Source organism: Camelus ferus, chromosome 8 (genome assembly GCF_009834535.1).
Source record: "Camelus ferus isolate YT-003-E chromosome 8, BCGSAC_Cfer_1.0, whole genome shotgun sequence".
Taxonomy (NCBI): domain Eukaryota; kingdom Metazoa; phylum Chordata; class Mammalia; order Artiodactyla; family Camelidae; genus Camelus; species Camelus ferus.
The window spans coordinates 30876650-30893802 of NC_045703.1; the positions used below are offsets into that span (position 1 = coordinate 30876650).

At 43.3% G+C, this 17153-nt stretch overlaps 1 protein-coding gene across 2 annotated transcripts in view; it reads right to left on the minus strand.

Annotated features, from left to right (window-relative positions):
- Positions 1–1163: 1163 nt before the first annotated feature.
- DDO (D-aspartate oxidase) overlaps positions 1164–17153 on the minus strand; it is a 30113-nt gene continuing 14123 nt past the window's right edge. For both annotated transcript variants that reach the window (XM_032484696.1, XM_006187408.3), the window contains exons 3-5: positions 16038–16146; positions 12682–12858; positions 1164–3130 (exon numbers count right to left, since the gene is read on the minus strand). In XM_032484696.1, coding sequence (XP_032340587.1) covers positions 2563–3130; positions 12682–12858; positions 16038–16146 — 854 coding nt within the window. In that variant the 3' untranslated portion in view covers positions 1164–2562. The remainder of the gene's footprint in view (positions 3131–12681; positions 12859–16037; positions 16147–17153) is intronic.

Below are 17153 nucleotides of genomic sequence, written 5' to 3' on the forward strand. Positions count from 1 at the left end.
GCTTTCTGGACTGTTACTACAGATAGCAATTTATCTTCTTACAAATCTGACTTATAGCAAACTAGCTCCCTCGCTGGTTATTGGAAATAAGAGGTTGGTTTCTCAGGCAGGTTGCTGCAGACCATGGATCCGAGTTCTTTTATATAGAGTCTAACCATTGTCCATTTGTATAGTCAGTCTCTCATTTTTCAGTCAGGCAGCTGTCTCTAGGCAGCTGGCCTACAGCCAACAAGGTGGTTCCCAGTATTTCTGGAGAGCCATTTTGAGAGACAGCTCATTCCTACCACCTTGACCAGGAGTACATAAGAACACATCTGCTGTGTGAGCACACCCCTCTTAGCTCAGTGCCCCAAGGTGGTGAGGCAGGAAAGGGAGGACAGTGGCTACAGCGGTGGTAGAGCCCCGTGAGGACAGGAGTGGAACAGCACTCATGACCCTCAGCCCCAGCCATTGGTTACAACTCTGTGGGTCATGAATAAATACTGATGCTGGGGCCCCACCCAACCCCCAAAGATGTTAACTGAATAGAGCAAGGCTGGGCATCAGTCGTTTTTCAGAACTTCCCAGGTGACTAATGTGCTCCTGATCAAAATGAATAAACCTTTAAGAGACACTGAGAGTAAATATTTCGCAGTTAATGAAAATGAAATCAGGGCATGCCATGGCCACTTTCTCAAAAAACCTCTAATCTTTCGGTCTTGGGATGTTGGGCTTTAGAAATACACAATGCAGAGTTCAATTAAACTAGAGTAATTGCCTAGACCATTGCAAATAGGCAATAGGCATAGAGTGTGAACTTACCTACAAGAAATGAAAATGCTGCAGGATCTAACCTGCAGGCACAAGGAACAGCTGAGCACACTTAAAACTGCTGTAAAAATGACTGAGAAACTATTCTGAGCAGCATTCTTCATTTTTATTTTTAACCTTTAAAAAAATGTATTCCTCACTCTTCAAAATGCCATTTTATCATAACATAGTATTTCTCACAGATTGTGTGTAATGCGTGCGTGTGTGTGTGCGCCGTAGGTGTGTGTATATGTGTCTATTTTGAGACTATCTGAGCTTGTACATTTCTCAAATACTTTAAACAGAATTCAAAACAATTACATTTAGGGCACAAAAACCAAAACCTCAAAAGAATCACAAACATACTCCACACACCTGGTATTCAATTTTTATTTCTAGTTGGTTCTGAATTTTCAAATTTAGCAATATTTCTGAATTTGATACAACACCACCCCCTGGTGGAAATCTATAGGAAAGAAACTACATTTGATTTAACTTGAGAACTTTAATACTGCAAAAGATGATTAAGATCGTCAGGACACTGGCCTGCTCGTTCTCTCTCCCTCTCTCTCCCTCTCCTCCTCCCTCCCCCTCTCTTCCTCTCTCCCAGGACAATAGTCTCTTCAAACAAAATCATACACAAAAGCTCAATGAATGGAACAGCAAGAATGGAGCTGTGCTGGAGGCTTTCTCTTTCCCATTCTCTTTGCCAACACCATATCACAGGATATCTAAAATAGAACTTATCACTAAACATAAGCCATATACCCAAAATTAAAATTAGAATTGCATCTGTTTCTCCCAAGCTTCCTTACCTCAATGAATAGCATCTCCTTTACCATTCATTCGGCCAGAAACCCTCCTGACAGTATGCATGTACAGATTAAAGCCCAAGTCAAGAAACCAGATTAGATTTATTAATTCAGCAATTCCCAAACTATTTTATCATGAGACACATTCCACTCTTCCCCAATACTTTTTAACAACTTGCAGAAAACTCTGGTTATATTTCATTCAAAGCGATTGCTCTACCTTAATTAGCAAATTAGCTCGTTGGCTGCACATGCTGTTCAATCTTCAAAAATGCTTAGGCAAAGTCAACCATCCAACGAGCCAGCTCTCAATCATTTGTGGTAATGGAAAGTGTGACCCTCGGGTGATTGACCCCAGACAGCAATTGAGTTGATGTCTCATCTGTAGGCAACTTCATTCCTGTCTTCCACCATCAGTACCAGCTGAGGGGAGATAGAAGTTGCCACTAGTACTAGCAGGAATCATGCTTTGTCCTCCACTAAATGGAATAAGCTTGAATTGCATGATCACCATGTAACTGTGAAAGAATCATAGTGTTCACTTGATTACAGCCTACAAGCATCATGGGCAGCTCTGCAATTGGGAGCAAGTTAAGTATTTCCATACATTATCTCCGCCTATGGATTTTTAAGCCAAAAACAGTCAAAATCCCTACATCCGTGTGAATTAGCATAGATCCTTGGACATGAAATCTAAAATAAATCTTATTTTATAGCAAGTATTTTTTTTAACAAAAATAGAACTTTATGCCGTATATCATTAGTTCTAGACTTTAGTACTAGATTAAATTAGTGCTAGTCCTAAGCCTACTCATACATATCGCGTCATTTCTAATTTTGAAAATAAAGTCATATCTAATTAAACTTTCATTCAATGGAAAAGTTATTTGAAACTCTTCTGGTGCTTAAATTGTATTTTGATCAATAGTTTCTGGGGCCAATTGCTGTCGTTTCACTTCACCTACAGCTTTGATTTGGGAGCAGGCGTCCTGAGAGCTTGGGCACACTCGCTCACTAGCCTGGCGGCCTCCAGAGCAGTGCCCCAGTGCGTGGCGATGCCCCCACTCCCGTGGCCGTAGTGGTGGACCACAGGCAGCCTCCGGCCGTCCCGGACTAAGAGCTCTTTCTCCAGCCGCACGCCTGACCTGGAAGGCCTCAAGCCCACCTTCTCCCTTATGTCACAGGCCCCACGGAGAGAGGGCTCCAGGACACAGCATCGGGAAAGAATGTCTTTGCTAATTTCTGCATCTGGGGACAGATTCCAGTCTCCTTTTTGCCTAGTTCCACCCAGGGTTACATTGGAGATACCAGGGTAAATATACGTTAACCCACTCCCATCTCGGATAAAATGCTTCAGCCAGGGAGCCTGCACTTTGAGCACTTGGCCCCTCACAGGGAAAATCTTTGCATCTCCTGCAAGCTGCCTGCTTCCAAGGCCTGAACAGTTGACCACGATGTCGAAGGACGGGTGGAGCTCCCACAGGTCTTCTATTCGTCGGGTGAGAATCAGACCCCCGCTTCCTTTTACCCTGGGGAGAACAAGAGACCTTGAGGTGAGCCAGAGCAGCTTTCTGCTCAACCCCTTATAGGAGGTGACTGACAGGAACTTGGAAACGAACCTGCAACCGTCCATCGAGCAAATACCTCCAGAGCTTCCAGGGCCCAAGCAAGCCAAATTCTAGCTGACTGCCTGCCTCACATCCTTGGAACCCGAGGATTCCTAAAGTTGAACCTAAATAAAAACCCATTTCAGACATTCAAAACAAAGAAAATTATACGCTTTGTCCTTTGTATGTTTAATGGAGTTCCTATGTCATTCTAGATGCTAAATAGATACCAGGTTAACTTGGTATTTTAAATACCCAAGCATTTTTTGTTTATGTCATTTATTTAGCACTTAAATTTAGTGCCTTGGCTGTTTTGTCTCATGTTGTTAACTCTTGCATGTTTTTTGCATGAGTCTGGTCTTCCTAATGAGATGGTTAGGACAGAACTCACATGCACCACCACCCCTTATGTCTACCACAGGATGTTAGCATGTGACGAACACAAAATATTGCAGCCAGCTGATGAGCTAAATAACAGTTGTGGTTTGTAGTGATTTTTTGGACCAAGTATATCAATAATGAAAAGAAATGGCATATCCAGGTCCTGTGACCTTTTTTTTTAATAGTGGTAAAATATACATAACACAAAATTAACCATTTTGACCATTTTTAAGTGACCATTTTAAGTTCAATGGCATTAACTTTAATATATTCACATTATTGTGCAACCCCCACCATCATTCATCTCCAGAATGTTTTTCACCTTGCAAAACTGAAACTCTGCACCCATTAAAAAATAACTCCCAGGTCTTCTAATCATATTCATAAGTCACTTGTAGAATTCAGGAGATGTAATATGAGAAAGAGATTATCAGACTATCAGCAACTCCACTTAACAGATGCAGGTTGAATGCCTGTGTGCAAGGTACTGCTTAACGAGATAGGGCCCTTCCTCAAGACTGACAAAAAAGGAGCTAGGAGACTGAAGTGGAAATACCTGGCAGAATGAAGGAAGCTCCAAATGAGAGGTGATGTAGAATCAGAAAGCATGGGTTTAGATCCCAGTTGCCTCACTTTAGCTCTGAGGTCTTGGCCAACTCAGCTCACTTTTCTGACCCTCAGTTTCCTCATCTGGGTCATGAGGATGACACCTCCCTTGTCTGCTTCAGAGATGGCTGTGAAACTCAAATGAAATAATGGGCATGACGGTGCTTCACAAGATGTAAGCACACCAAATTCTTGGGGACTGATATCAATAAATTACAAATTTCTCAAGAGAAGAGACTATGTCTTATGCTTCTTACTATACCTATGATCCAACTCAGTATCCAGTACCGAGTGGCCCTGACATAAGTATGGCCAACACTGATGACAATATGAAATCCTGATTTGGGTATATGATGATTAATTCTATGTGTTGGCTTGTCTGGGCCATGGGGTACCCAGATATGTGGCCAAACATTATTCTGGGTGTTTCTGTGAGGGTATTTTTGACACAGTTATCATTTAAATTGGTAGACTGAGGAAAATAGATTACCCTCCTTAATGTGGGTGGGCCTCACCCAACCCATTGAAGGCCTGACTAGAACAAAAAGGCTGACCCTCTTGCTGCCCAACTGCCTTCAAACCAGCACATTAGCTTTTTACTGTCTTCAAACTCAAACTACATTATTGGCTCTCCTGGGTCTCCAGCTTGCCAACTCACCCTGCAGATCTTGGGGCTTGACAGCATCCATAATTGTGGGAACAGAGTCCTTATAATAAATCTTCATATATATATTTTTTTCTATTGGTCCTGTTTCTCTAGAGAACACTGACAGATACAGAGGGGTAGGTACCACATTGACATCCTCTCTCCCCAACTGCTGCAATTTAAGCCTGTTCCAGGGAGACCCTGGGAAGAGCTGAAACCAGAAGCTAAGGTAGAGTGCTTGTCCCCTACCTGCCCCTGAGAGAGCAGAAGCAGCCATGCCAGCAGTTCTGAGCACCATCTGACTTCAGTGCCAAATCAAGAGCAGTTTCACGCTGAAGGGAAGCATAAGAAAAGGCAGAAACTTCCAGAGCATAAATAAGAGGTGTCCAAGAAAGTGGTACACAATGGTCTGGTTTGACAGTTGATTTTATCTTAGCAAGGAAGAACACTTGGAAGTGATTTTAATTTTCCACAGCTACTTTCTGGTTGGAAAGTTCAGTTGAAAGTTGTATTAAGATCAGCAGGAAGATGCCTATCTTCCTACTCTGGTGCCCGTTTCTAAAAAATGCTGCAAGTTGATGAGAATGGAAGAAACCCATTTCTGCTTAACTGCATCATAGACCTGGACCCCAGTAGTTCAGTTTCCTATTCTGTAAAAGAGCAGCAGCGGATTGTGTCCTTGGCCCTCCCTCTTCTCCCTCCTCTGGCTGAAGGGTAAGCTTCTGGGGGTACAGGGGAGTAGCCTGACTACAGCCTCTCAGTCTCTGCATTCCACCTCCAGCCCCCGCCACCCTGTCTCTGAGATACCTCCTCCACCAAACAAGAACTGTTTGAAACCCCGAGATCAGAGTCATTTAATTACTCAACAAACATCTTCTGAGGGCCTCTGCTGTGTGTGCCAAGCAGTGCCAGGCCAACAGAACTCAAAGGTTTCCCCTTGCTCTGAGAGCATGTGAACAGGTAGGACGTGTACTGTTACACACAGGCTGTCACTTCAAGCAGCAATGCTCCAAATACCAGAACCTAAGTTCTAGGCGCTGGCGCTTTTAATCTCTGCAATCTTGTTGTTATTCAGAAAACCCATAGAAGACAGTGTGCTGTTTACCTAAGACAAGAAAACCAAAGAAAAAAATCTACCCACCATTTCACCCAGAACTTATAAAACCAAAAGATTCCTTTTTGATATAATTAAAAGTGATTAAAAGAAAGAGAACAAGGCTAGAGCCACTGTCTTGTTTGAACTTTTTCTAAGTAAAATAATTCATAGAAGTTAAAACTGTTTAATGCAGCACATTTTATGGTCACAAATTTTCAGCTCTCTTAGTGGAATAAACAATTTGGGAGCTTAAATTATGTTTTTTTAATATATAATAAATAATTTTTAAAATAATAAAATACATAGTGAATTTTTAAATGGGATAATAGATGAGTGTTTTTCAAGGTAAAATAACTATGTAAAGTTATTTTTTTCTAACACTCGTGTAGAAAGAAGAGTAAATTGGAATTTTGTGGTAAAACTGACCACCTATAGCAGTGGTGTAATCTTTAAAATAGTGAATATGAAGACTTTTAAAAAGAGTGTGGGAAGGCCCTGCCTTTTACCAGAACTATGACCTTAGTCAAGTCACTCAGTTTCCCTAAACTTTCATCTTCCATCCATAATTCGGAGATAATGATCCTGACCTCACAGGCTCCTTGTGAAAATGAAATGAGACAACATCTGGAAAAATCCTGGCACAGTGCATAACACATTGGGGTTTCTCAATTAAAAAATATATAAGATAAAAAAGGACTTAGAGGTATGTTATGCTACTCTAAAATGCAAGACCCTCTGTGTCAAATGCCTGCCCATGTACCACTTAGATTTAATTATGTTTTATAGCCTCTAAGCATGACATTTGGATTTTTAAAAATATTTTTAATTTGTCATTATTTGAACATTATCTTCGCTTTGCTTTTCTCATAGATTGTGGATTCGATGTATTTAATATTTAAACATGATGTTCTGTGTTCCAACCAGTCTAATTAGAACTCAGAATCACTCTCCTAATTCAGAGAAATAAGGGAATTTACCAGCCCTGGGAGTTGAGTACATTTGTTAAATTCACTAAACTTGTTTCCTCAACTATAACCCAGGGATAAGACAGCCAAGCTCACAGGGTTTTCATGATAATTATGTAAGAATTCCATAAATGCAAATATCCTCATTTTTCATTTCAAGGGAGTTCTGCTGGTGGAGCTACTGAAGAAAGTCCACTGCTTACCTAGTGACTTCTTAAATTATCATAGTGATGGGCTGTTGGCTCCCTCCCAGGCCTCATACCCGGCCTTGTAGCCCAGGAGGAAACTTACTGATTGTTCCCAGGGATCAGTCATCCCCAGTCATTATTGTATATCCCACAGACAGTGCACCAGGGCGGCCCCGAGGCTTCAGAGAAAACCATGCCTGGAAGCTGGGTGACTAGGCGCCTATAAGGTTGCTTTTATGACCACATCAGGTAGTTATTCTGGAGGTTTTGAGTGACGTGGGTGTAAGAAGCTTGGTCACTTTTTTTTTCTTGGACCCCCCACAACCGAGCAAGACCTCATCCTGAACAGTGAGAATGCTGATGCCCCAGCCTCCCTTGAGGAAATGAGGGGCGGGGTGACTCAAGAAGCTGTGCCCACTGAAGAGCCCCAGCCCGCTGCCCTCTGGTCATGGGCCTAAAACCCGAGAGTACCCACTTCCACCAAGCCTAAAAGTCCACCCTCTGCTGGACGGCATCAGCCTGACTGATAAACACAGGGGTGGTCGTCTTCAGTGTCTTTCCTTCAGCTCACCAGGACTTTCAGCAAAGGAGGGAGATTGAGCCCGCTGCGCCCCTGAGAGGGCAGGGGCTCCACTGTGCACTTCTTCACACACACTCTACCTCCCAGGAGTAAAGGAGAGTCCCCTTTTCCCCTGCCTTCTCTGGGGACTGGAGGCAAGTCCTGCACCCTACGTCCCACCACCTGCCCCAGCCCATGCCCTGTGAGAGAGGAATCCCAGGCGGCACTAAATGGAGAGGAGGGGGTTCTGGGATTCTGGTGTGGAGACCCCAGTAGGGGCTGGAGGCAAAGTGCAGGGAAAAACCATGTCTCAGGTGCAGAGGGAAGGGGCTGCTTTGACAGGAGCTGAAGGAGGAAGGGGGCGGACCTTGGAGTGGGAAGGCAGTGCAGAAAGGGGGTGCAGCGGAGCAGGGAGAGAACGAGGGGTGCAGCAGAGCCAAGATATTGTCGTGGAACCCACGTGCGCCTGTAATGCGCTGGCTGAAACTTAGACCCTTACTGTTTTGGGAACCTGATAAGTAGAAACCGGAAACAAACCCTTTTTGTCATTCAAAATGTCTAAGGACCTTCCTTCTGGCCAAAGGTGGACATTTTAACACTCCATTGTTAACATTTTAACAGCTTGTAACTTTATTCTGGGAATATTATCCAAATAGGTCTCTGAGTTTCACAAATATAAAGCAAAAAACTCTCTTCTAAGCATGTGAGATGACTCCAGGGTAAGAAGGAAAAGTGACTGTCTGTGTCACTGAAGGCTGAGATGCTTCCCCGCAGACCAGACTGCTTTGGGAAAACCCATGTTCCAGACAAGGAGAGTGGAGGGAGGAGGGGATGGCATGGTGCTGTTCCTCAGACTGGCTGGAATGTCCTCCAACAGAAGACAAGGGCCAGAGCCCCAGGGGACTGATTCTGGGAGAACTGGGGAGACCTGCGCCCGAGCAGGGCCGTGGTGGAGCCCAGGGGTCAGAGCTGGGGATCTGACCTCTCTCCCAACCTCTGCATGGAGCCCAGTTCCACTCTGACCCAAGGAAGGACCAGTGATTATGGAGACAGGATCTACAGTTTTAAGCTTGTAGGAATGAGGAAAACAGCTTTGAGTTTTTGCCTCACTATGTGAGGAGAGAAACAGAAAACCTACGAAGCCATTTCTAAAGAGGTGGGGAGACACAAGGACGGCCAGGAGGGGATGGTGGTCAAGGACCTAGAGGGAGGCCTGGCTCTCCGAGATACTTGACATAAAGAATTTATTAGATGTATTCGTATTATTAGGTATTATGCATGTAATATTAGACATAAGTCAATTTTAAAAATTAATCCTTGCTTTAAGCCTTAAGCATGACACTTTATCAACAGCAATCAAAAAATTAACTGTTTTCAGTCTATTTTTCTGAAGACAAGGAGGGAAAAAAAGAAGAAAACTAATTGAAAATCTCAGTTGCCAAATAAGGCTACGCATGTAAATTCATGGGGGGAAATCCACCATTTATCCCTAGTGACGCTTAACATAGCTATACTTCAAGTAGCTTATCATAGTCAGGATTCTGACATTATCTCATCTGATGACCGTATTGCTGACTCATTCCCTTGTAATGCATGTTCTAATAAGATGAACTGCATTCTATTTCCCACTTCTCAGAAGATCCACCTCTGCCTTGTCCACTCCACATGCTCTTATTAATCGGCCTAAGCCCTGTTCAGGCCCAGAGCAGATCTGAGGAAGGAGATGTGAATGAAACCCAGGGATGTACAATCCATATTTCTGTCCAAATGCCAAAGGAGCCGCAGGAGTTTCATAGGCACTGCCGTGAGTCCGGCCAAGCAGGGGAACAGAAGCTACAGGAGGCGGGAGACAGGGGCTCTCCCAGGGAAGGTGAAAAAGGACTCATTAGATGAGTGGGAAGGAGAGTTCAGGGAGAGAAGCCCAGTGAGGTCAGTGCAGTGGTCAGTGGGGGCCTTATCAGAGCCACAGAATAAGGCCTCCTGGAACGAAGGCAGGGCACTGAAGCTACAGGGCCCTCAGCGCTGAAACAGGACACCCAGCTCTCTGCATGTCACCCACGGCATGGCCGTCCTGGCCCAGCTGGGTGATTTATTTAGGTAGGATGCCTGGGAAGAGACAGGATCAGTTGACTTATTGCCTCTATGATTCATTTCCTGGAAGGGCAAGTACAAAGCAGCAGAATATGACTCCACTGGCCAAAGATATAAAACACGATCTGCCTGGTTGATTAAACTTCAGAGGATTTTGTTCGTTTGTTTGCTCTGGATGTTATTGGATATACTTTTTTTTTTTTTTTTTTTTTTTTGAGAGGGAGATGATTTCTTCTGTTCTTTGAAAAATGCTAAAGATCTAATTTGTGGTTAAAAACATTTTTTCGTTCCTGGAAATTAATATTATTTCAGAAGGCTAGAGCTTAGATTGAAGGCATTGTTCCGTGGCTTGCTGAGTGAAATGCCCATTTTTGAGTCAGAACTCTGTAGGCTGAACACTCACATTGTGCAGAAGGGGCGTGGGAGGCAACATAACAGACCCTGGGCGTGAGGAACAAGCAGGGACTGTGTGGCTTCCCGGCTGGGTCATCCCCGTGGTGGGGAGTGGGTGGCAGCCTACAGAGTGAGCCCCAGGGCCCCACACCCTCAGCCACGATGCTGCCCTCCCTGTCACCTGGCCTGAAATCCTTGTCCTCAGAGGGTTGCCTTGGACTCAGAGGAGTCCATGCTAAGCCTTCCCCGGGAGGAAAGGGGGCATGTGACCCTCTTCCTCCTCCATATTGGCCTTCTGGTCAGATGCCAGGCTCTGAGGGAAGGGGGGACAGCTGATCTTACAGAGAGGAGGCCCCCGCATGCTATCTCTGCAGGCCCCACATTGGGGCTTAAGAGGAAGCATGAGGTGTCAGGAGCCCAGAGGGGCGATGGAGGGGGAGGGTGCAGGGCTGCTAGGACAATGGTCTCCCCATGGCTTCTCCACAGGAGACTGTGAGCATTGTCTTTCTGAGGTACTCATGTCCCCACCCCCGTCATGGGGGATGTGTATATCAAACAAATGGACCTAAAAAGGTCTCCCCAGGGCTCTGTGGGGACAACAGCAGCCCCTCAGGCCTCTTCTTGACTCTGTCACCTAAAAAGAGACAGGAAGCGCATCCTCCAAGGCACGCACCCCAGCTGGCTGGTCAGCAGGCCAGGATGGTGTTGCAGTCAGGAGGTGGCTCCCACTGGCACAAAGTACCATTCACTCGGGGTTATTTTAAGTAAAGTAAAATGCTGACAGCAGACTTCCAGCTAAGGAGGAGTTGCGGGATTTTTCCCAGGGCTTCATCTCACAGTTAGAGATTAGGCCTGAAAATAAGGTTATTACGGAAATAAGGGGCCTGTTTTCTAGAAGGTGATACTTTAGAAGCAGGCAGAACAAATTATTCAGATAATGTAGATGTTTTCCTGTGACAGTGGTTGAGGGTGGCCCCAAATATGCCTGTATTGACAGTAAAGCTCTACCACTTTGGGTTTGCCTAATAACTTCTCCTTACCAGAATTTTATTCAGGTAAGACGTACGACAGCTCAACTTTGTATCAATAGGATTAGCACTTTCAATGTTCTTTTTCCAGGCATTTTTCTAATATAAAGACAAAAATGCAACATTACACAACCTTGCCACTCAGAAAAGATGGTGATGCTCTGAAGCTGGAATGTTGGCGAATGGTAACTCCATCACATGATGGCTCAAATGCTCATTTCCCAGCTGATACCTAGTGGTTTAAATTTAGCATACGAACAGGGGTGTATGGGCCAGTGAACAAGGCACAAAAGTGTGGGTTTTATGAAACGGGAACTTAAAAAAGAAAAATGTCCCATATAAATTGCTAAGAGAAAAAAGTGAGAAGAGTGCTTATCAAGCAAGGAAGATATCATGATGCTCCTGACAAGTGCCCAACAGACACGTGTGCTCCCTCCTCTGTGCGCCCATTCCACCCTCATAAATCTGTATTAAACCTCACCATTCATGTTACTGTAATTGTTAATTAACATGGATATAAACATACAGACACAAACTCATATACACACATATACACCATCGCCCCCAATAGACTGAATTCCTTAAGAAAAGTGATCGTATTTTATCCTCTTTTGACCAGCTGCTAGCACAGGGCGAGTATACACAGAAGTTCAACAAAGAATTGTGGAATTTATTAATCATACCAATTACTTATCCCACCTCTGGGACCAAGTCATTGTTGCCACTGCCTACCTCAAGTCACTTTTCCAACATTACCCAATAATTTGCATTGTTCCTATTCATACACCAAATATACAGATTAGGGGATGGAAAGAGCCAAGGTTTCACAACCCTCGATATGCTTGCAATTTCCAGACGAAACTAAAAAGAGGTTTATTGATGTGTCTCAAATAAAGATACTCTTGATATGTTTCCTAAGTAACTGGAAACAGAAAGCCCTGAAAACCAAGCCAAAAGGCAAGTTTACGGAATTTGGGGCTGAACTTGGTGAGGAAGCAATTACCTAATTTAGATAAGCCCTCAGTTTTAGGGTTCTTGTTTATAACAAAGTAAGTTAATGGAGCTATTTTCTTTATCATTAATGAGGAAAAATTCAAAAATAATTTATAATAAACCCAAGAGTCCCTTATCCAAAGAACTAGAGTGAATCATATCATTTTACAGCCGGAAGCATTTTCTCCAAACGTCTCCACTTTACAGGTGAGGAAATTTAAATACTGTTTCAATAACAGGGTTGCAGGGGGGTCTTACTGGTGGGGAGAGAGGGGGACCAAATCAAGCATCAAGATACACAGTGGAAGCAGAAGATGGACATGTTACTAATTGGGTGTGACCCTCCCTTGTGACACAGGCAATGTTTTCAGATGGTTTCACAAAGCTCTTGGTGTTTGTGAACGAGACAGTGTGCACAGGTGCTCGGAGGGACCACAGAGAATTTTCAGTACCTATTTTAGGGAAGCTGTGGAGTTATTTACAGGTGTGACAGACAAAGGAAGCAGCAAAGAGCCACTCCAACTGACCTTTTCTCCAACCATGGGAGGTAGACAGGGCCTTCGCATTTCAGTGTCGTAAAAGCCTGACCAAACACATGTTGGGGGAATTTCTTCAGCTCATCCTTAGTCATCTTTCGAAATCCCAGCACCACGTCAGCCCAGAATGGCACTTCTTCAGCAGGAATACTCCGAAATATCTGCCAACTCAAACACAGTAAGTGGAAAATTTTCCTGAAATTTTGTGAAATTTCTAGTGAACCCCATGTAACATTCTCTAAAGCATTTTAAAAACACACTTCCTATATCTATACAGAGAAAAATAAATCTATTCTTCTATTCTCTTGGGTTCAGATAACTCAGTAGCTAAATTTAAAATATTCATGTAGTGGGGCGGGGAGGGTTGGAATAAGGTATTTTAGAAGTTGTGTGTCTTCTAAATATTGAATTTAATGCTCTTTTTCTAAAAAGCTCTTGCCCAGATTTTCTTTCTTTACTTATGATGATGCACTTTTGAGGAAAGATTTTTCTCTTTTGCATAATACTTTACATAAATTGTAAGCAAAAGTTTAAAGGTTGGTCTCAATTCTGAGCAACTTGGAACAAACAATGGTGGGGATGCAGAAGACGGGTGTGAATTATGAGTTAAGTCATGGATAGTCACATTAATTTCTTGATAAGAGAAGCCAGGGGTTGACAGGGGAAGCCTTGTTATCGTTAAGTCATGGTTGGGGGTGATGAGGCTGGAATGATATTGGTTGTTACAAGAAGCCTGTAATAGTACTACCAACAGCTGCTAGGCAGGTTTGGATTTATAAGTATTGGGTTGTTTTCATCAATAGGAACAAATGTTGTAAAGCATGGCTGCTCTGATATAGCAAGGAAAATCATTTAAGTGCTGCACTTTGTTGCTAATGATATGATCATTAACGTAGGGGAATTTATCTCTCTAAGTGATTCATTCAGCGCAGTTCCTGTGGAAGGAATAAACGTTGTTTCCTGCAAGTCTCTACAGTGGGCCCTCTTGTTGTCTCATTCTGCACACCTTCCCTGGGCTAGATTGCCCTCTTCCATGTCTTCGTCATCATCTGTAGGCCAGACACGCAGAAGGCCACATCTCCATCCCTCTACTCTCTCCTGAGCCCCAAAACCAGATCCAGACTTATGTTGTCTACTCCCTACTGGATAAGTCTACCTCCATGTCTCAGACATTTACCTCATGCCCCACTCTTCCCCTATCCCTTTCCCCATCCACCTGGATGCCAACTCAAGAAATCCAAGAATCACCCCTGACTCTCTCCTCTCTCACCTGCTACATGCCATCAATTACCCAGTCCCATAAATCTCTTCTTAAGTGTTTCTCAAATCCGTCTATTCTCTGTGCCAACTATCAGCACCTAATCTATCCCATCACCATCTCTCTTCCCATAAATCTGTTCTCTGCACTGCAGACAGAGTATTTTTTGAAATGCAAATATGATCAGTTACTTCACTATGTAAAAATCCTCAATGGCTTCCCATGACCGCAGACTTTTTTTAGTCCTTCCAACACACCAAAGTCACCCTAGATTCAGGTCTATGCATGTACTATTCCTTCTGCCTGGAATGCTGCCTCCTCTGTCCTGGACTCTGTCTCAGCCCCCTTCACCTCTATGAGGTCAGCCGACTAACCTATACTCATGCGGATGGTCTCCACTGAAACATTACTTTTTTCCAGGTGGCTTCTCATAATTTCCCAGAGCATACTTATTCTCCAGTTTCGTGCTTCCATAGTACACTGTACTCTTACCTTGGTGACTCGTGTATCGTTTGTAACTCATTAGATTTAGGACATTCCCTGCAGAACATAAGCTACATGAGGGCAGGACCATGTCTGTCTTTCCTAAAAATTCACTCGGCATGTATTTAGTATACATCTACTACATGAGAAGCAGTATATAATAAGTTGCTCATCTGTATTTTCCTAATTCCTAGGAAAGTACCCAATACTGGTGAATGCTGAGTAAATTGTTTTGGAGGAATGAATAGATGAATAAAGCTTATACTTATGCCAAGGCACACAGGACATTTGTGCCCTTATCTTCGCTTGACTGATACAAATCTTTTCTGAAAGCAAGTGGGATAAAAGTCATTCATATGAGGAAAATAAATAACTCTTTTTAGAACAGCTTAAAGTACATTCTTTTTAATATCCTCAATGGTGGCAAAGTCTTACTCTTGAAAGGACATTTGAATCTTAGACACAGCTGTTTCCAAAACTTACTTAGAGCCAATGTTTGTGAATCAGACTGGATTGTGTTGGGTTTGAACAAAAACAAAGTGTGACCGTAAATCAATGAGAACAATGATTCTATGTAGCTTATCAACTGGCTCTGGAGGCAATTTTGCAGTTTCAATCCATCTTCAGAGGTAGAGAAATTAAGTTGCTCATTTGGGAAACTAGTGATTTCAGCATCATTTGGAGTTTGCGATGTGAAGGAGGGTAAGAAGAGGAAATGTGCCTAATTCAAGTGCATTCACCAGCAGAAAATGTTAGCAGATAGCCTGCTCTCAAAAGAGGAAACAAAACAATTTAAAAAAAAAAAAGCACAAAAGATGCAGTGGTTTTGAGAACCTTGCAAAAGACAGATATCCCTCTTCTTTTGAAGGCTGTAGGGTATGGTTGTGTTATCACATAGAAAAACACAGATAAGATACGTGTATGTCATAAATTAAAAGTGATAGAATGGTTAGTGATCTCTGTTTAAGAAAATACACAAAGATATTGTCATATTTTAAGTGCCAGTTTGTGTTAGAAATGTGTAATAGGAATTATTTGAAAATCTTTTATTTAATTTTGCATTTCTTTTGAAATCAGGTATTAGAATCAAATAGAAGCATGCTAACCATTTCGGAAATATTTTTCCCAAATGGCACTTCAAAAGGTAAATTTAGTGACCTATGAAATTTACTTTTTTGGAAACATCTCATTCTCCAAGGACATCAAATAAATAAGATGTGCCTATCCCTTGGGTCTCTACACCCATTCCAATATCACACCTGTTTGCCTTCCATCAGCCCTAGCAGCCCTATATAACCCAAACTCATTGTTTACCTGCTATATGGTTTTTTTTAGCTGTATTTGTGAATTACTGCAAATTCCCTGAGGAAACTCAAAATAGCACTTGTGATGAGAAACTGTAATGTTTGTTTATTGTTTAAAAATCTAACACTATAACTGGCTTTCTTGAGTTCTTTGGGATAAAGCCTAAAATGTTCTTCTAAATCCTCCCATATCTAGTTCAGCACACTGCTCACAGTACGTACTCAGTAATATTTTAGGTTGGACTCTCAAGTCTGTTAAGATCATTCTAAATTCTAAAATAACTTCAGAATTCCTCTCTTACCCAGACACCAGAAGAACACCAGCATCTTCAGCTTCTGTAGAATTGGCAATTGCAAAGAGGTGATCAAAGGTCTCTTTAAACCACTGCTTCTGCTTGTGAAGGGGTGTGTCTATGATGGTGGAGAAAAGCAAAGCAGAACAGAAAGAGAAATGATGACAATGACTGTGCTTCAGAGAAACTCCTTCCTAGAAACTGGGAAAAACAAAAAAGGCAGAGAGGAACATTTAGATGAAGTACCACATTGTGCTGGAGGATCTGTCAGAGACCAGAGCTTTGAATGTTGACACGTGCTGTCAACATCGGTTCATATAATGATTAATAATGATCAACCAACAGAGGGAAAAGCAACCAATGAGGGCAAAATCTAACATAAAGACCAGCTGGAAAGGGATCTTTGGCACTACACTTATTCCAGAAGTCCTTGAAAGGTCCATAATCAATCTGAGCCAACTTAGTTCATAGTTGAGGCGTCCAGCTGGTCACACAGTTGAAATTATAGGAGTAAGAACCCGGGGACTGAAAACATGGCAGAAGACCAGGGGAGATCTGTGAGGTCCAGGTCAGAGAACAGACTGCCCATCAGTGGGAGGCCCAGGTGGCTCCTCTTCCTGACACAAGGAAACAAGGCCTGCTTTATAGAACTGAGCTCTCCACAGCCCCATCCATGACTGCCATTACCTCCAACCCCCTCCACTCCATGGAATCACAGACCAGCCTGGAGGAGCATTTCCGGGGTGTGCAGGGGGCCATACTAGGCACCACCTCTCTGTCAGCGTCCCATGGACCAGTACTCCCTACCCACCAGGCATCCCTACCAGAGCACAAGAGACTGGGCCCAGACACTACCTCGGGAAGGGTGCCAGGCCTGCCAGGGAGGAAATAAGGGTCAGGGTTCAATCCCCAAAATAATAGTGTCCAGTCTAGGCACAGAAGCAAGCATGACCCAAAGGCACAGACAAATCCAGCTGTGGATGAAGTATTTGGCCATCTGATTCCTGTGGAAGGGTCATGAGAGAGGGAGCTCAGGGTCAGGTCAGGGACTGGGGGACAGTAATCCTGAGGGGCTGTGTTGGGGGAGCCACAGAGAAGATGGGGAGACTGAACAGAGAAGACACT